The sequence below is a fragment of the Microtus pennsylvanicus genome, chromosome X (genome assembly GCF_037038515.1).
Source record: "Microtus pennsylvanicus isolate mMicPen1 chromosome X, mMicPen1.hap1, whole genome shotgun sequence".
Lineage (NCBI taxonomy): Eukaryota > Metazoa > Chordata > Mammalia > Rodentia > Cricetidae > Microtus > Microtus pennsylvanicus.
Genome location: NC_134601.1, coordinates 115,025,936 through 115,046,078, shown reverse-complemented (window position 1 = coordinate 115,046,078; position 20,143 = coordinate 115,025,936). Strand labels below are relative to the sequence as shown.

Below are 20,143 nucleotides of genomic sequence, written 5' to 3'. Positions count from 1 at the left end.
ATTAATCTCCACCAATGGTCACTTGGGGAGATCAGCAAAATGTAAGCAACCTGGGGTTGAAAAGAGGACTATTTTCATTAATTGAAATAAAAACACTGAATTAAGTCAACTTCTCTGTGAATTAAATAAGGCTCAAAGTATACATCCAGTTAGTCACAGGGAGTTGGATCTTGCAGAGGGACAGATAGTTAGACTGAACCCTCCTGGTTTAAGCACCAAGATCAGCTACTGAATCCATTGTTTTTGTGAGTCTCAGAAAATAGACCTTTTTTGACCCTTTATGTTTGAGACCTCTCTGAATACTTTCACAAGTCTCCAATTATTATCACCACACTAAGATGGAACTTATTTTATAAAATATAGAAAAATAATCTAAAATATTGCAGGTAATTCATAAAAGGTAGGGACTGGAAACTATCAGTCATAGTGAGATGTGTGTTACTGGCCTCCACAGTGAATAAGAACATCAATACCAAGGTCCCAAAGTCTAGAAAAAAGCCTTTGGCTAGCTTTCATCACAGAATGAGTCTACTCTGGTCCTTTTCCTCTCAAATACATGCTTTCTCTTGAAGCTTCTGCACCTACTCTGTGTTCAAATTCTTCCTGGACGGAAGGTATGGGCACAGCTTTAAGGACACCCCCACTTCTCTTGATGTCTTCTGATCCCAACAGAAGCCACGCCTAAAGAACAGATGGAACAATGGTTTGATCCTCCCAACCTGTTCCTTGGAGTGCAATGCATATGAAATGTGCAAACTACCACACATACCCTACATCCTCTCTCCTGACACTTAGAACTTACTCTTCCGTATGCCAGCTTAACAGCATCTTGACTTTGGGTCTTGCCAAAATTATTTTTAGAGTTTTGGGGTTGCTTGTGAAAAACAGATTTACATTACATCTGTTAAATTCAAGGGATTAATGCACTTAGAAGATAACTTTTTAAACAGAAGGAGCTGAAATGATTCATAAAAAGCAAAGCAAAACAAACAAAAAACAACAAAACTTACCTTAATTTACTATCATCAATTGAAAGGGAAGATGCAAAACACATATTTTAATTCAGTTTCCAGTACGTGCTTGGCTATGTTAAATGCATTTTTATTGTTTGGGATGTTATTTTACATCATAAACCAAGAGATGTCTGCAAAAAGAGTCCTGTCAGTTTAGTTCCTTCTTTTAGAAACATAAAAACAGGGTCAACAACTATGAGATAAGCCCCAGAAATTGGCAGCGATGCAGGGAAGGCAGAAGACTTCAGCAGCCTTAATCTCATAAGTACAGTGGCCTGTAGGAAATGGACTTTGTGAAAAGGAATGGAAAGGCTAACCCAGCACAAGCACATTGTTGGCTATGTTTGCCCTAAGATAATGTGAACACCAGAGCCACAGATGAAGTAATTTATGTTCCTAACCTGTCTTGTCAGTAGGAAGTCTTCAGTTTTGAGAATCTATAACTTGCTTTTCTCCAATAAAACTGGCAGTTTGACTAGACAAAGAAGGCAAAGGTAATTCTTCTTTTTTTTTTTTTTTTGGTTTTTCGAGACAGGGTTTCTCTGTGGTTTTGGAGCCTGTCCTGGAACTAGCTCTGTAGACCAGGCTGGTCTCGAACTCACAGAGATCCGCCTGCCTCTGCCTCCCGAGTGCTGGGATTAAAGGCGTGCGCCACCACCACCCGGCTGGTAATTCTTCTTAAAGGAAATAAATTTTGCATCATAATATGGTAGAGGACTGCCCTAAGAAGTACATGATTTTGACTTTAGCTCTTTTTGGTGATAATATGAAATAAGGGCAGCATGGTGTTATGAGGAAAAACTAGATGAGAGATGGGATAAATGAAAGAATCTGACACATTGAATAGAAGAAGGGGAAAGGCTTTCTTGTCAGGCAATGGAGAGCAATTTTTGAGTAGTTGCATCCATATACTCATATACTCAAGAACTTCAGTAGCTGGTATGCAGAACTTCTGGCATTGTACTAATATGTATTTTTTATTTAGAAGGTAAACCGACATTTGGTTTCTATGCATCCCCATTTCGTGTTTCTCGGGCAAAGGTGGTATTAGAAATTGTCTCTTTTTCTTTAGTAGCAGAGAAGATAAGGAATGACTACTGTCTTTTATGAATTGCAAAAAGCACACTTTTGGGTTAGTACTCTGAGTGAAAAGATTTATGATGTAAATGGCTCAGTAAGTGACACATCTACTGGGGCACATTCCTAATGAGGTTTAAGTTACATCACTTTTTTTCCTTTGCTCATGTTTTTCACATCACATATTAATGTACACTGGGTAGTGTCACAAAGATATGGGTAATGATGGGTACAAAAGTTTCTTCTGTCAAATGAAACTGGAGATACTGAGTACTGCACTGAAGCACAGCCAAGGACCATTATGAAATCTGAAGTCAAAGGAAACATCATATGGCTATAAACCATCAACAGGGATTCAGAAAACAGTCATTGAGCCTGCCTCAGCTATGACTTCAGGTTAGAACAGATACTGTTTGACCAAGAATATTTTATTCTCTAGAATAAGAAAGTTTAAATCCAATTTCATATGGAGACCTGTGGCCTTTATTACATTCAAATTAGTGTTTAATATAGAATATCTATTTAAACATGAAATATCCAGTAAGGCTTTAGTTATCAATTGCTAAATTTTCCTTTTCCAATTTCTTTAATATGATTCTTTTAAAGGCCTTTCATGTATGTTGGCAAGATTTCAAATGATATGCCAAATACTAAGTATGAGGACTATGTAAGGTTAAAAGTGCGAGGATTACTTCCTTAAAGAAACCCTAAGAAATCACAAACTATATGGACTCACTTCATAGGTGTATTCTTGATTTCATGCCACACACACACAACTTTTTTTACCATTAACAGCTCTTTAGGTTAGTCTGACAGAGCACCTGACTTGAAGAAACAAATGAACAAACCAGTGAGAGAAATGGAGGAAAATATGTACAATTTGAAAGAATTACATTCAACAGCTGTTCAATCAAATCTGTTCAATCAATCTGGCCATCTTTAAGTTTTCCCAACAATACTGTTAATCCAGGTGAACTATTTATCCAGATTTAATAGTCAATTGATTAATAGACTCCAAGTTAAACAAGGCATGTATACATTAAAGAAAGCAGTACGGAAATGTACTGTATATGAACTGTTTACAAAAACATACAAAATGTTGGATGGCACAAGGGAAACAGTGCTAATATAAACGGATTGTTTAAGCTAAGTGCTTAACATAAACTGTCCATCCCTATAACTAACAAAGAATATTTAGGGGACATGAAATATTTTCTATAAAAATAATGCTATATGGTGTAGAGTACTTTTATTCAGTGTATTTTAGGTGGTATTCATGTGTTCATTATTTTTCTTGTTGATTCAGTGATTATATCTTCATCATGTTTCCATTTCCATTTCGAAGCTCCAGGAAAATCTAACTTGCTAACAATCAAAGCGAGAAGAGACAAAAGCAGGAGCAGCAGGAGCAGCAGCATTATGGGTACCAGCTGGGACAGTGTGTGCTTGCAGGATGTCTCTCAGGTATGTGCTACCTGTCGCCAGAACTTGTGCTATCAGCTTACATCATGGTACCAAATATCTCACTGAGGTCACTTCACAGGGCTGTTGAGGTGATTTTTTTAATACCTCTCCGCTGAGCAAGAGTAGAACGGCCTACTGGTTCCAAAACTGGTGACTGATTACGGTTTAAAGCAGAGTATGTAGCTGCCATGGCACCCTGAAAAAAGCAAAGAAAGGTTACAACAAAAAAAGGCATGTATACAAGTATAAAATAAAGGTCCCCTAGGGATTTTCATATGCATATGAATATAGATCTTTATCAGTCTCATAATAAGAATAACCTCTGGCTAATTTTTCAGATTTAACTTAAACTGAGGCAGTGTGAGAGGTTGAAATTTTGTATGACAAAAGGACAGGGAGGGGCTCAAACAGAACAGTCCTCATTTTTCTTAGGGCCATTTAATTTGTCTTTATGGCCCTGTAGTATGAGAGGCTATAAACCACGATCTTTCATTTAGAAAAGTTCATAGATTCTGTCTTTACTGACAGTGATGACAGAAATACAAAAGTTTCCCTTAAGCTAACTTAGTTACTGACATTTTGTGTCACCATGCCCCCAAGCGTTAGGTACCCATGTATGAGAAAGGAAAAGTTGCTTGGGCATGAAGACAGACTTCTTGGAGGCTCAACTGGCCTTGTCCACCTGCAGGTCATACAGAAAGCAATGACTGGATATAGGGCCGCTCACCTTTACAAGATGTGGTGCATCCTGTCTGTTTAGTTGGTATTGTGGCAGTTGGTCCCAGTGGACAATCCAAGGATGTCTGAGCACAAGAGCAGCAGTCAGTCTCTGATGAGGATCTACATGAAGCATCTTTGACACCAGGTCCTATCAGGTGAAGGAGAAGAATAAGACAAGGTTAATTCTCCTTTTTTCCTCTCATTTCTATGATTGATATTGTCAGCATTCTTATTCAGCTTTTATGATGCTACATTTCCTGGTAACAGTCCTTTGGTAACAAAGCAAATATTAGGATAAATTTGTTAAGAAAAATACTTGAATCTCTCTTTTCTCTTTCCCAAGTACCACAATTTTATTATTGTGAAAAGGATGAGTTTATTCTAGCTTTTCTTAACTTTGTTTTAATTCTAGAGGTTTATACTATTCAGAGAGTTCTGGCCTTATAAAGCTTTAGTTCAGTAAGGGAGAGATAAAGAATCAGTTACAAAGCAAGGTAAAGTCCCTGATGGGACGAGCAAGTTCCAAGAGTAGCTAGAAGAAAAGAGACACCTGAGAGTTCAAGGCCAGCCTGGCCTACAGAGCCAGTTCCAGGACAGCCAGGGCTGCTACACAGAGTAACCCTGTCTCAAAAAACAGTAACAACAAAAATGTCGCTTTTGATTGTTACTTTTTTGAGATAGAATATTGCCATGTACCCCCAATTAGCCTGCTACTCTGAGTAGCTCAGTCTAGTCTCACACGTGTGGCAATCCTGTTTCACTCTCCTAAGTGCTGGCAAAACTGACTCTTAAGAGCAGTGGTTCTCAACCTTCCTACTTCTGCGACCCTTTAATGCAGTTCCTCATGTTGTGGGGACCCCAACCATAAAATGATTTCATTGCTACTTCACAATAATTTTGCAACTGTTATGAATTGTAATGGAAATATCTGGTATGCAACCAAAGGGTCATGACCCACAGGTTGAGAAGCACTGAATAAAAAAAGGTGAGCCCTGAAGAATAGGTAAGAGCTGGACGTGAGAAGGTATGAAGGAAGCAGAACATCTCAGGTAGACAAAAGGAAGTGGATCTGGAAGAAAACCCTAAGGTACGAGAAAACGTGTTTGGTGGTTTGAATGAGAATGGCCCCTGTAGGTTCCTGTGTTTCAATACTTGGTCCCCAGTTGGTAGAACTGTTTATAAAGGATTAGGAGGTATGCTCTTGTTGGAGGCGTGTCAGTGTTACCAGGGACAGGCTTTGAAGTTTCAAAAGATGATTGCGATTTCAAGTTAGCTTTCTCTGCCTCCTGCTTGTGGATTGAGATGTGAGTTACTGATTCTGCCACCATGCATTTGCTCCATCATGAACTCTAATTCTCTAGAACTGCAAGCTCAATTAAATACTCTCCAAGTTGCCTTGGTCATGGGGCTTTATCATAGCACTAGGAAGTAACTAATACAATGTCACAGTTGAGGAACTGACTAGAATGCAATGTGGTTACAGTAGAAATTTGTTGTCAAGGAGAACATGAAAGCCAGTAAGGTGGAAGATGTTGAGAATAGAAAGATGAGGAAGGTCTTTGCAAATATGGACTTATTCTAGAACAATAAAGCACCAAGTAAGATGGTAAGGTAGTCAAGTTTGTAATTTAATAGTTTATACTCCTTAAATCTAGGAGAAAAATCATTTGGAGGGGCAAAAACCTTGAGATTTATTTATTTTTATTGTTATTGTTTAAAGACATCTCAAATAGCCTAGGCAGGCTTCAAACTCACTAAGGAGTCACAGATAACCCTGAATACCTAATCTTCCTTCCTTAGCTTCTCAAGTGCTAAGGTTTTAGGAATGTACCATCAGTCCTGGGTAGAAAAGATTTCTTGACAGAATCTGGTGGCTGACTAGATATTGGCAATTTGGGAGTTGGTATTCTAGGTACTCTTCTGTTTTAGACATTTGCAGTCTTTCTTGGCTATTATTAATAGCTAATAACAGAATAGAATAGAATTGGAATTAAAGAGTGAGCCAGGAACAGCAATGCATGCCTATAGTCCTAGCCACTTGGGAGGTTGAAAGAGGATTCATTAAAGCCAGGGGTTTGGGGATAGCCTGGGCAACACATTGTGACACTCTATGTAAAAAATAAATAAGCATAAATAAAAGGTAAAAACATCAAAATATGAAAATAAAAAACTATCCTATCAAATTCTGAAAATAGGCTGAAGTGCTTCAAGTAAATGTTGCAAAACTTCCAGGGGTAAAATAAAACTCAATTATAATTTTAATAACATCTCTGTGTTTGACTGAGATAAATCATTTCAAACTTCTCTTTCTTTTACTGCTAACCCTTCAATGGCTACTCACTTTGCCTGCCCTCCCTCCTTCTATCCCTCACGATTCTGGGGAAGGCCTTACACATGTTAGGCAAGAATTCAACCACTGAGCTATATATTTCTCTGTACCAGGCCCAGCTTTCTCTTTATTTTATTTTTTTAAAGATTTATTACGTATACAACATTCCTTCCATGTATGCTTGCAGGCCAGAAGAGGGTACCAGATCTCATTACAGATGGTTGTGAGCCACCATGTTGTTGCTGGGAATTGAACTCAGGACCTCTGGAAGAGCAGCCAGTGCTCTTAACCTCTGAGCCATCTCTCCAGTCCCCCAGCTTTCTCTTTAAATGGAAGCATTTTGCTGAAATCCCTTGGTTCTTCTATCACTATGCTCTGATAATCTCATTAATAATAATAATAATCATAATTTAGCTACTATAGATGATGTCAACTCCTTAAACTCCACCACAGACTTCTTTTTTTTTCACCACAGATTTCTAAGACCTACAGCTATGTGGACAGTTGCCTAATGGCCAAACATCTCATAATTATATTATATAAGCATTTTAAATTCATTATGCCAAATCTTCAACTACTGCCAATCTCAAAGCTTCTTATGTATCCAAACACTTGGTGAAAGACACTCTTAACATTTGCCTGAAGTGGCATTGTGGACTGTATGCTATGTTTATGTTCAATAAAACTATGAAGTTTGTTTTGCCTTCTAAATTTTCCTTTCATTTCCCTCAGATTCCACTGTAACTGCTATAATTTTGGTCTTCACCTTTAATGATCTGAAATTTATAAAACCTTACAAGTAATACCCATAATCTTAGGTCAGTGAGCTGTAAGGAAAACAATGCAAACCAAACAGTTAGCAGAGCGCTTTGCAAGTAAATACTCACTAAAGGGCAGCTGTGGTCCTGTTCTCTTCTCATAGACATATGTAACCCAAACTACTTACAATGTTCACACAGGCAACTTATTTTTTTTTTCGAGACAGGGTTTCTCTGTGGCTTTGGAGCCTGTCCTGGAACTAGCTCTTGTAGACCAGGCTGGTCTCAAACTCACAGAGATCCACCTGACTCCGCCTCCCAAGTGCTGGGATTAAAGGCGTGCGCCACCACCACCTGACTCAGGCAACTTATTTTTGAAAGGACACACCTACATCGACATAATCCTTTTTTCCACTTGTGGGTAATGTAGTTTTACATGATGCTTACAATCAGGTGTCTTAACTGTCTGTCTGTCTCTGTCTCTCTTGCTGTGTGTGTGTGTGTGTGTGTGTGTGTATCCATCCTCGTCTTTCACCAAAAAAGCATTTTGGAGTGCAAATGAATGCAAAGGAATAGAGATCAACTAGTGTTAATTGACTAGAAAAAGCGTGTGATGTGTAAGTTCTAATACTCTGGTTATTGGTAATATTTCTTCATATGACCTCATATGTGATATTGACAGTTTGTGGCAGGCTCCATGCATGAAAATGACTGTCCTATGAAATTCAAAATGGAAAATCTGATCACTGCACACAGCTTAGTAGTTTTCCTTTTTTTCTTCTTCTGAGATGCCTTTTCCATATAGTCCTGGCTATCCTGGAATTCTCTCTGTAGACCAGGTTGGCCTCAAACTCAGAGCTACACTTGCCTCTTGAGTGCTGGGATTAAAAGCATGTGCACTACCATGCTTGTCTAGTGTGGTAGTCCCCCCTCCCACCAATAATCCTAAGTATGAGCCACAAAGCGATTTACAATTCAGGTTCATCAGACATCTTTGCTTGTGCATGCTGTAGTAGTCAACCAAATGACAAGTCTGGAGGTACTTGCTGTTCTCATGCTCCCATCACCACCTAACTGGCATGTACTGAGCTCCCTCATCATGAGATAGAATACAACTTTTATAACCTCCTCATCTGCCTGGAAACCTCCCCCATTGCTTTCTTGTCCAGTATCATCTGTAATCTTTTTTAGCACAAAAACTGTATTATTATAGTAATTCCTGTACTGCACATTTTGGGCTGTCTCTTTGCCAGACTGTGAGGTCTCTGAGATAAAGAATACTATCTTTGTTATATTTTTTCTCTTCAGACTTTATAATCTTATTTATTTATTTTAAATTTATTTATTTATTTTACTAAAAATTTCCGTCTCCTCCCCGCCTCCAATTCCCCCCCCCCTCCCTCCCCTTCCCTCTCCAGTCCAAAGAGCAGTCAGGGTTCCCTGCCCTGTGGGAAGTCCAAGGTCCTCCCCGCTCCATCCAGGTCTAGGAAGGTGAGCATCCAAACAGCCTAGGCTCCCACAAAACCAGTACATGCAGTAGGATCAAAACCAGTGCCATTGTCCTTGGCTTCTCAGTCAGCCCTCACTGTCCGCATGTTCAGAGAGTCCAGTTTGGTCCCATGCTTATTCAGTCCCAGTCCAGCTGGCCTTGGTGAGCTCCCATTAGATCAGCCCAACAGTCTCAGTGGGTGGGTGTACCCCTCGCAGTCCTGACTTCCTTGTTCATGTTCTCTCTCCTTCTGTTCCTCATTTGGACCTTGGGAGCTCAGTCCGGTGCTCCACATTGGAGCACTAGACTTTATAATTTTTAAGCACATTCAGGTGCTCAATAAGAAGAATTAGAAAGGAAACAGGTATCTAGAAAAATAAAGTATCATCCTTGACAAATTTTACACTTAGAAAAAACAAAGGCTAACATTTTTTTTTTATTTTTGGTGTGGGAGAAATCTTACCCAGGGCCTCATGGTTCCTGAGCACACGCTCCACTGCCAAGCTACATACTCAGTCTAACAGACTAATTTTAAACACAATTAAAAGCCATGTTTCTAAACATCAATTCAACTGGCTAATTGAACTTCCTGCTCTACATCAAAAGAACCTATGAACTTTTGGGATATACTCTATTTACAATTACCTCAACTCAAGCTTCTATTTTTGGGGGGAGGGGGGTTTCAAGACAAGGTTTCACTGTGGCTTTTGAGCCTGTTCTGGAACTTGCTCTGTAGACCAGGCTGGTCTTGAACTCACAGAGATCCACCTGCCTCTGCCTCCTGAGTGCTGGGATTAGGCGTGCGCCACCACGGGCCAGCCAAGCTTCCATTTCTAAGGAGAATCAGAGAGCATTTTTACCAATGTTTCTTCAATCTCTTCTGTATTTTTCTCCTTTGAAGCGGAAAAGTTTACTCCTTTTTTTTTTCCATAAAAAGAAGTCTCTGAATTAAGTGAAAGTAGTGTTAGTTTAAGAATGGCCACTCTAGAGCCAAGGGTTTCTGAATGATCTCCAGCAACCAGGCCATTATGAATTGCGGTAAGGATGTTACCTGTTCTTCATAATACATCAAAATGAGGAGATAGTACAATTCTTTTAGGGAACAAGTACTCTGTAGTGAGAGTTTCAAATGCTTCCATGTACCTAGTGTACAACTATAGACAAGTTTATACTAAAAACTCTAGTCCTTGCTTTCGCTCTGTGAAACGGGGATATTATCGCTTATTTTACAAGATTCTTATGAGGTCAAGTGCAGTGTGAGGCACACAGCAGACAGAGAAATCATAAAGATTACCATCATTATTATTCAAAATGCTTATAAGTAAATCAAAGATTTATAATATATACAGATAATAAAGGCAAACTAATGTTTTTTAGGAAAGAAATATGATAAATGGTCCTTTGTGAGTTCAAGATATTTGGTAATACCAAGTCAACGCATTACTTTTTAAACAAACAAACAAAACTTCTGTTAGTGTTTCTTTTCATCATGAAACATGACAAATAATTTTTCTCAAAAGTTTGTAATAGGAGTTAGTTCAGTCAGCACAGTGCTTGACACAAGCTACAGTCACCTGGGAAGAGGAAATTTTTTGTGTTCTTTTTTAAAAGTTTTTAAAAAATATTTATTTATTATGTATACAGTGTTCTGTCTGTCTGTATGCTTGCTGGCCAGCAGAGGGCACCAGATCTCATTACAGATGGCTGTGAGCCACCATGTGGTTGCTGGGAATTGAACTTGGGACCATCTGGGAGAGCAGTCAGTGCTCTTAACCTCTGAGCCATCTCTCCAGGCCGATGTGTTCTCTCTCTTTTTTTCCTTTGAGACAGGGTTTCTCTATGTAACAGCCTGGCTATCCTGGAATTTGCTCTGTAGACAAGGCTGGCCTCGAATTCACAGAGGTCCACCTGCCTCTGCCTCCTGAGTGCTGGGATTAAAGGAGTGTACCACCACTGCCTGGCAGTAAGAGGGAACCTTAACTAAGGATTTGCCTCCATTAGATTGGTCTGTGGGCCTGTCTATGGAACATTTTTTAAAAAATTTTTAGATTTACTTATTTTGTGTATGAGTGTTTTGCCTGTATGTATGTACATACACCATATGCATGCCTGGGGCTTCCAGAGTCTCTTGTAACTGGAGTTATATATGATTATGAGCTATTATATGGGTGGTGAGACCTGAACCTAGGTCTTCTACAACAAAGTGCTCCCAACTGTTGAACTATCTCTCCAACCCCCACATCTTAATTGGTGTGGGAGGGCTCAGCCTATTGTGGGCAGTGCCATCCTTGGGCAGATGGTCCTGGGTTATATAAGAAAGCAAGTTGAGAACTTTATAGAAGAGAAAGTGGGAAGTGCACTTGAGTGCATTGGCACAGGGAATCACTTCTTAAATATGACCCCAGCAGCACAGACACTGAGAGAAACAATTAATAAATGGGACCTTCTGAAACTGAAAAGCTTCTGTAAAGCAAAGGACATGGTCAACAAGACAAAATGACAGCCTACAGAATGGAAAAAGATCTTCACTAACTGGTGTAGGAGGGTCTTCTTTCTATGTGTTGCATATGGTTGAATAAAGAAAACTGCCTTGGCCTTTTGATAGGGCAAAACTTAGATAGGTGGAGTAGACAGAACAGAATGCTGGGAGAAAGGAGGCAGAGACAGAGAGCCTGCCATGAAGCTGCCAGGTCAGACATGCTGAATCTTTCCCGGTAAGCCACAGCCTCGTGGTGACATACAGATTATTAGAAATGGGTTGAATCAAGATGTGAGAGTTAGCCAATAAGAGGCTAGAGCTAATGGACCAGGCAGCAATTTAATTAATACAGATCTCCGTGTGATTATTTCGGGCATAAGCTAGCCGGGTGGCCAGGACAACAAGCAGCCCGCCAGCCCGGGTGTAAGCCAGTTGGGCGGCGGGACACAGCCAGCAGTTCCACCTCACTACAGAGTGGCGCTCCAACATGGTAACTAACTCCACGTAAAACCTAAGAGAGCTTAAAAAGGAATTCTAGACACAAATATAGAGTTTAACACAGCTTTTTGCTGTTTGCGAGGGTGTGCTGTAGAGACATTTCATGATTCAGCAATAGCAGCAGAAAAAAAGCAGTGCCATTTTAAAATGCGGCTTCCTGGGCTGTGCCACCAGTGCAAACTGGCTATAAAGCATTTCAATGATATTTGTGGGACCCGGGTGTTTCTCTGCCCGCTCAGGATCTGCAAGAAAAGTATTCTGAAACCATCCAAATGGCTCTGTGCTCCCGGCTTGGGCAGGCAGCGGAATCAGGTCTACTAGGCATGCACAAGCAGGAGAGCATAGCAGATTTTTGCCGCCATACAAAGAGATGTTTCCAGGCTGCACAGTGCTCTGCATGGCAAATTTTGCTGTAACTCAGAAAGAAAGTTTATGTGCTGCATGCTCAGTCTCTGAGTTAAGCTGATGAGTGTGGCTCCTACCTGGCGCCCCCAGAGCTAGCAGAAATGATACATTCACCATTTTGAAATTGGTGAGAGGTGGAGCCAACATCCAGAGCAGCTCCACCATGCTAGAGGTCCAGTGCGCATGGCTCAAAGGCACAAGTAGCTCCACCATGTTGGACTGAGTGGGGCAAGCAGGCAGTACCTGTATTTGACCTGGGATTGTCTCAGCTTAGATTCTTAAGAGCTTAGCATTTTAAAAGCTCTTCAAGACAGTAAAGAGTTACAGATTCACAATAGGACAGATTCAGACATAGAAGACCTCTAAATGGGTCACAGTGTTGGATGGGTGTACGTAGGCTTGGGAGAGAAAAGAAAAAGAATATAGAGAATAAAGTTTATGCCTTAAAATAAAGTTAATGCCTTAAAAAAAGGTGACTGAAAAAGCATGGGAAAAAACCAGACTCTCTGAACATGGCGAACAATGAGGGCTGATGAGAAGCCAAGGACAATGGCACTGGGTTTTGATCCTACTTCATGTTCTGGCTTTGTGGGAGCCTAGCCAGTTTGGATGTTCACCTTCCTAGACATGGACGGAGTGGGATGGACCCTGGACTTTCCACAAGGCAGGGAACCCTGACTGCTCTTTGGACTGGAGAAGGAGGGGGAGAGGAGTGCGGGGAAGGGGAGAAGGGTGGGAGGAGGGGAAGGGAAATGGGAGGCTGGGAGGAGGCGGAAACTTTTTTTTCCTTTTCTCAATAAAAAAAAGAAAAGAAAAGAAAGGTAAAGTCTTTAAAGAGACAGAATACAGATAGTTATAGATTAAAAGAAATAAAGAAAAATAAGCCATGTAAAAATAGAAAATTTTCAGAGTCTGGATTCTGTATATTATTGTGTTTTCTTTAAAGTTTTTAACTGTGAAGGAGCTAAATACAGAGAGACATTTTATTGTGTGGTCTGCTAAGCTAATCCAATATGTATATTATAAAGCTATCTTGACTTCACAATTTGAATCTAAGGATATGATACTTTGGAAAAGAGGTTCTTCTTTTGTTTTCACAGAGGATGAGACCCTGGGGACTGCTTCTATCCCAATATGGCATGATAGACCATGCCCTCCTGAAAGATCACCATGAACACCTTCAGAAAATTACTTCACTCAACTGCCGACTGAGATCAACCTAGCAGACAGGTTATACCATAAAAGACCTGATTAACAGTGCTCCCACACAGCATGAAGCAGTTTGGAGAGAAAACACTATCCCCATATTCCCAAATATTGTTTATAAATGTTCTTTTACATTTAAAGGGGGATATGATATAGATATAAATAATTTACATTCGTATAAATTTTGCTTTATTGATAGAAATTTAAGGTCAATTTTGTTATATGTATATGTATTTCTGATATTGATTAAGGTATTGTGATTGTGTAGTTCATTTAAAAATGTAATGTATAATTAAGAAATATAGGTTAATAGATAATGATAAATAATAGTCAAGCTTGTAGTCATGTTAGGTTTTCTAGATATAGAGATATATTTCAGTTAGACAGGCATTCTTCATATCTTTCAAAGACTACAGAATATGGCATTTAATGTTTTAATAACTTAGGGATTTTCATGACAATGAGACACGTCTGCTCCTGGCGGCACCAATCTACTTCAAGAGGAACATGGGCATTGAAGAGGCTCCTTATGGAGTTTGAATAGCCATTTGGGCAAGAAACTGCTCTTGCCTGGACTGTTGCATAAACTGGACATAAAGAACCTGCAGAGAGAGGACTGCTAAACTTGCCAAAAGGTGAGATGATCCTTTGGGGTTCCTGTTTTATAAAAGAATTTGAGAGACATTCTGCAGGACACAGAAGAAAGTGAACTGTCTTTGAAATTTCCTGCTTCGTGGAAATGTCTCTGGATACTATGGCCCTGTAGGCTGAAGATGGATGCCCCTACAGTACAAAAGAACTTTGGGGGACTGTCTAGACAGCGAGATGTCTGTCATTTGTAGAGTTTTGGAAGTTGCTTACTTCTTGTTTACTTAGGTAATAATATATCCTTCTGGAGTCTTTGATGGAGTTGAAGAATAGATAGATAGTTATAGTTTTCCTTAGTTATGATAAAAGATAAAATAGATATAAGTATTGTGACTGTAATTCTTGCTTGATAACGTTTTTTCTTTATATGTAATTTTACTATGTTAAAATGAAAGCCTTTCTTTTTTGTTTAAACAGAAAAAGGGGAAATGGTGTAGGAGGGTCTTCTTTCTATGTGTTGCTTTCATTGGTCAAATAAAGAAACTGCCTTGGCCTTTTGATAGGGCAGAACTTAGGCGGGGAAGACAGGACTAGATGCTGGGAGGAAGAAGGCAGTGAGGCAGACAACATGATTCTCCAGCCTGAGATGGATGTAGGCTAGAATCTTCCCAGTAAGCCACGACCCTGTGGTGATACACAGATTACTAGATATGGGTTAAAGCAAGATGTGAGAGTTAGCCAAGAAGAAGCTAGATATAATGGGCCAGGCAGTGTTTAAATGAACACCATTTCTGTGTAATTATTTCAGGGGTTAAACTAGCCAGGCGGCAGGAAGCAGCCCGCCGCTCTGCCTCACTACAACTAACCCCACATCAGACAGAGGTCTAATCTCGAAAATATACAAAGAACTCAAGAAATTGGACACCAAAAGATCATATAATCCAATAAAAAAATGGAGTACAGGCCTAAACAGAACTCTCAACAGAGGAATCTAAAATGGCTGAAAGACACTTAAGGAAATGTTTAACATCCTTAGTCATCAGAGAAATGCAAATCAAAACAACTCTGAGATTCCATCTTACACCTGTAAGAATGGCCAAGATTGGGCTGGAGAAATGGCTCAGCAGTTAAGAGCATTGCCTGCTCTTCCGAAGGACTTGGGTTCAATTCCCAGCAACCACATGCTGGCTCTCACAACCATCTGTAATGAGGTCTGGTGTCCTCTTCTGGTCTACAGGCATACATGGAGAGAGAATATTGTATACATAATAAATAAATATATAAAAAATTAAAAACAAAAGAATGGCCGAGATCAAAAACACTGATGACAACTTATGCTGGAGAGGTTATGGGGTAAAGGGAACACTTCTCCATTGCTGGTGGGAATGCAAGCTGGTACAGCCCCTTTGGATGTCAGTGTGGCGATTTCTCAGAAAATTAGGAAACAACCTTCCTCAAGACCCAGTAATACCACTTTTGAGTATATATCCAAAGGATGCTCAATCATGCCACAAGGATGTGTGTACTCAACTATGTTCATAGCAGCTTTGTTTGTCATAGCCAGAACCTGGAAACAACCTAAATGCCCCTTTATTGAAAAATGGATAAGAAAAATGTGGTACATTTACACAATGGAGTACTACATGGCAGAAAAAAAAATAAGGACAGCTTGAATTTTGCAGGAAAATGGGTGGAGCTAGAAAACATTACTTTGAGTGAGGTAACCCAGACACAGAAAGACAATTATCACATGTACTCACTCATAGGTGGTTTTTAAACATAAAGTAAAGAAAGCCATCCTACAAACCATAATCCCAGAGAACTTAGACAATAATGCAGACACTAAGAGAGACTTACACAGATATAATCTACATGGGAAGTAGAAAGTAGAAAAATGATGTGGAGTGTCATATATCAATCTGTTGATTTCATTGGTTAAGCAATAAAGAAACTGCTTTGGCCCTCATAGGTTAAAACATAGGTGGGTGGAGTAAACAGAACAGAAGGCTGGGAGAAAGAAGCTGAGTTAGGGAGTCACCATGATCACTCCAGGCAGACGCAGGTTAAGATCATTCCTGATAAGCCAGCTCGTGGGCTACAGCAGATTATAAGAAATGGGCTAGTCCAGGTGAGAGAGTTAGCTAAGAAGAGGCTAGATAGAAATGGGCCAAGCAGTGTTTAAAAGAATACAGTTTCCGTGTAATTATTTCGGGTAAAGCTAGCCATGTGGGCGGCCGGGTGCTGGGAATGCAGCCCCACCGCTCTTATTACAACAGAGTGGCTCCCAACGTGCTAATGAACTCCATGTAAAACCTGAGAGGGCTTAAAAAGGAGAGAGAGAGAATTTAAGACAGCTTTTTGCTGTTTGTGGGTTGCGTGCTGCAAAGAAATTGTCCTGACTCAGCAGCAGGAAAAAACTGGCTGTTTTAAAATGCCAGCTTTCTGGGCTGTGCCGCCATTGCGATCTCTGTCTGGCCCCTGTGGGAGACAGAGCTTTTGAATGGAGCATTTGGAGTAAAGCTCTACGGCTTGCTTGATGGCAATGTGGACTGCTGTGTGCTTGGAACTGTGTGTGGCTCAGGGGCACCAAATGGCTCTGAGGCAGGAGCTGCTCAGCTCCGCCATGCTGAACTGTGCTGGTCTCAGGCAGGAACTACCGTAATTACTGTAAAAACAGCGCAGTTAAGGTTTCAACTGGGCAGGACACAGGCGGTACCGTATTACCTGTACATGGTGCAACTTAGGTTTTTAAGAACGGCTTAACATTTTAAGAAATGCTCCTGGATAGTAAAAAAATGTTACAGATTCACAATAAAACAAATTCAGACATAAAAGACCACACTGTTGGATGAATGTACATAGGCTTGAGAGAGAGAAGAAAAAGAATATAACAAATAAAATTAATGGTTTAGAAAAAAAGGTAAAGTCTTTAAAGAGACAGAGTACAGATAGTTAGAGATTAAAAGAAATAAAAAAATAAGCCACGTAAAATGGAAAATTCACAGAGAGTCTGGATTATGTACATTGTGTTTTCTTTAAAATTTTTGACTGTGAAGGAGCTAAGTACAGAGAGACATTTCATTACATGGGCTGCCAAGCTAAACCAGAATGGATATAAGGGTATTACGATTTCAAAATTTGGGTCTAAGGATATGATGCTTTGGAGCAGGTCTTCTTTTGTTTTCACAGAGGACCAGACCCTGTGGATTTCTTCTATTCCAATTTGGTATTATAGACCACGCCCTCCTGAAAGGTTGCTGTAACACCCTCAAAAATTACTTCGCTCAACTGCCAACTGAGATGACCCTGGCACACAGGTTATACCATGAAAGACTTAATTAATGACGCCCCCATTCAGCAGGAAGCAGTTTGGAGAGAAAAAACTGTGCCCATGTTCCCAAAATATTGTTTATAAATGTTCTTTAACATTTAAAGGGGGAAATGATATAGGTATGAGTAATTTGCATTGGTGTGGATTTTAAGGTCAATTTTGTTATATGTATATGTATTTCTGATATTGATTAAGGTATTGTGATTGTGTAGTTCATTTAAAATGTAATGTATAATAGGAAATATAGGTTATTAATGGATAATCATCGATAATAGTAAAGCTTGTAGTCATGTTAGTTAGATTTTCTAAATATATAAAGATATATTTCAGATAGGCATTCTTCATATCTCTCAAAGGCTGCAGAATATGGCATCTAAAATATTTTAATAACTTAGGACTTTTCATGACAATGAGACACGTCTGCTCCTGGCAGCACCAATCTACTTCGAGAGGAAGATGGGCATCGAAGAGGATCGTTATGGAGTTGGATAGCCATTTGGGCAAGAAATTGCTCTTGCCTGGACTGATGCATAAACTGGACACAAAGAACCCGCAGAGAGAGGACTGCTAAACTTGCCTAAAGGTGAGATGGTCTTTTGGGGTTCCTGTTTCATGAAAGAGTCTGCAAGACATTCTGCAGGACACAGCAGAAAGTGACTGAACTGTCTTTGGAATTTCCTGCTTGATGAAAATGTCTGCTGGATACTATGGGCCTGAAAGCTGAAGATGGACGCCCCAACGGTACAAAAGAACTTTGGGTGACTGTCCAGGCAGCGAGATGTCTCTGTTATTTCTAGAGTTTGAAGTTTCTTAGTTCTGGTTTACTAAGGTAGTATTATATCCTTCTGGAGTCTTTGAAGGAGTTGAAGAACGAATAGATAGTTATAGTTTTCCTTAGTTATGATAAAAGATAAAATAGATATAAATATTGTAACTGTAATTCTTGCTTGATAACTGTTTTGCCATATGTAATTTTGCTATGTTAAAGTTAAAGCCTTCCTTTTTTTGTTTAAACAGAAAAAGGGGAAGTGATGGGGGAGTGTCATATATCAATCTGTTGATTTCATTGGTTAAGCAATAAAGAAACTGCTTTGGCCCTCATAGGTTAAAACATAGGTGGGAGGAGTAAACAGAACAGAAGGCTGGGAGAAAGAAGCTGAGTTAGGGAGTCACCATGATTCTCCCACTCCAGGCAGACGCAGGTTAAGATCATTCCTGGTAAGCCAGCTCGTGGGCTACAGCAGATTATAAGAAATGGGTTAGTCCAGGTGCGAGAGTTAGCCGAGAAAAGGCTAGATATAATGGGCCAAGCAGTGTTTAAAAGAATACAGTTTCTGTGTAATTATTTCTAAGCTAGAGCTAGCCCCGCCGCTCCTATTACAACAGAAAAAGACAAGATCTCCTGAGTAAATTGGGAGCATGGGGACCTTGCGGGAGGGTTGAAGGGGGGAGGGGAGAGTTAGGGAGAGGAGCAGAGAAAAATGGAGAGCTCAATAAATATCAAGTAAAAAAAAGAAAGAAAGCTGAGCAAGCCATGGAGAGCAAGTCAGTAAGCAGTATTCCTTCATGGACTCTGCCTCAGTTTTTGACTCAACATCCTTCCATGGCATCTCTCAATGATGAACTGTGATCAGAATGTGTTAAGACAAATAAACTCTTTCCTCTCCAAGTTGATTTGGTCATACTGTTTATCACAATAATAGAAACAAACTAAAACACTGTACAAGCATGAGGACCTGAGTTTAATCTCCCAGTACCCAAAGGAAAAGCTGAGCATTGCTGCATGCATTATAATCTCAGAGTTGGGGAGGCAGAGACAGGTAGATCTCTGGGGCTCAGTATAGCCCTAAATGGTGAGTCCTAGATTGCTAAGAGAACCCATCACAAAGCAAACAAACTCAAAGTTGCATGTCCTTGTGCTCCGCATCCTTTTGCAAACACATCTATCTGTTTACTGACAAGCATGCACACACATTAAGCACCCCAATATTCCGGCCAAAAAGTCTCTAATATGGCTGAAGGTATAACAGTTCAGTGGTAGAATGTGTGCTTAACATATATGATGTCTTGAGGTCAATTCCTAGCCCAGTAACAGAACAAAATGAAACAATCATGTAGATGGAAGTCTATTGTTTTTCTGTCAGCTTAGCAGCCGCTCCTGAATCTACTGATATTTTAACTAATTACGATCAGGTGTGCCTAGCTTTCCCCCTGCTGCTCAGACTGCAGCCTGGGAGGATTTCAGGTCTGCTGGCACTGGCTCAACCTTGGCTACCAAATGTATGTTTTTAACTATCTATCGTTATATTTACCAATGAAAACTTGGAAGTCAGATGTTGTGGTGAAAACCTGCTGTATCAGAGAAGCAAAGGAGCAACCAGCTGATCTTTCTTTTTGGCTGGAGATCCCGCAAGAGAAGCATCTCTTCACTTGTCCTAAACCAAAAAGATCTAAGTCTCTCCCCATTCCTTCCTGTGTGTCTCTCCGTATTCCTGGTTCCTCCATTCTCTCCATGGCTAATTCCTGTCAACTAGTCACTGGTTCAGTTCCCTGATCCAAAGTAAATTTTATTTACACAGTCTTGGAGTTTCACAGTGTGATGAAATATTCCACAACAGAAGTCACACGTACCTTTGCTGTATCTGAAACGGAATTCCAGTAACCACCACTGAGTGAGAATTTTCCACTACCTATTCGTGCCAATATTTCCTCTGGAGTATCATCAGGACCATTTGCAAATGGAGTGTAACTAGATTATAATAAAGTTAAAATGTCAATACATATTA

General features: G+C 39.9%; 1 protein-coding gene across 6 annotated transcripts in view; it reads right to left on the bottom strand.

Annotated features, from left to right (window-relative positions):
* Nucleotides 1–1,963: 1,963 nt before the first annotated feature.
* Nucleotides 1,964–20,143, bottom strand: part of Rps6ka3 (ribosomal protein S6 kinase A3) — a 123,664-nt gene continuing 105,484 nt past the window's right edge. For all 6 annotated transcript variants that reach the window (XM_075958289.1, XM_075958291.1, XM_075958290.1 and 3 more), the window contains 3 exons: nucleotides 19,989–20,106; nucleotides 4,282–4,422; nucleotides 1,964–3,750 (listed from right to left, as the gene is read on the bottom strand). In XM_075958289.1, coding sequence (XP_075814404.1) covers nucleotides 3,628–3,750; nucleotides 4,282–4,422; nucleotides 19,989–20,106 — 382 coding nt within the window. In that variant the 3' untranslated portion in view covers nucleotides 1,964–3,627. The remainder of the gene's footprint in view (nucleotides 3,751–4,281; nucleotides 4,423–19,988; nucleotides 20,107–20,143) is intronic.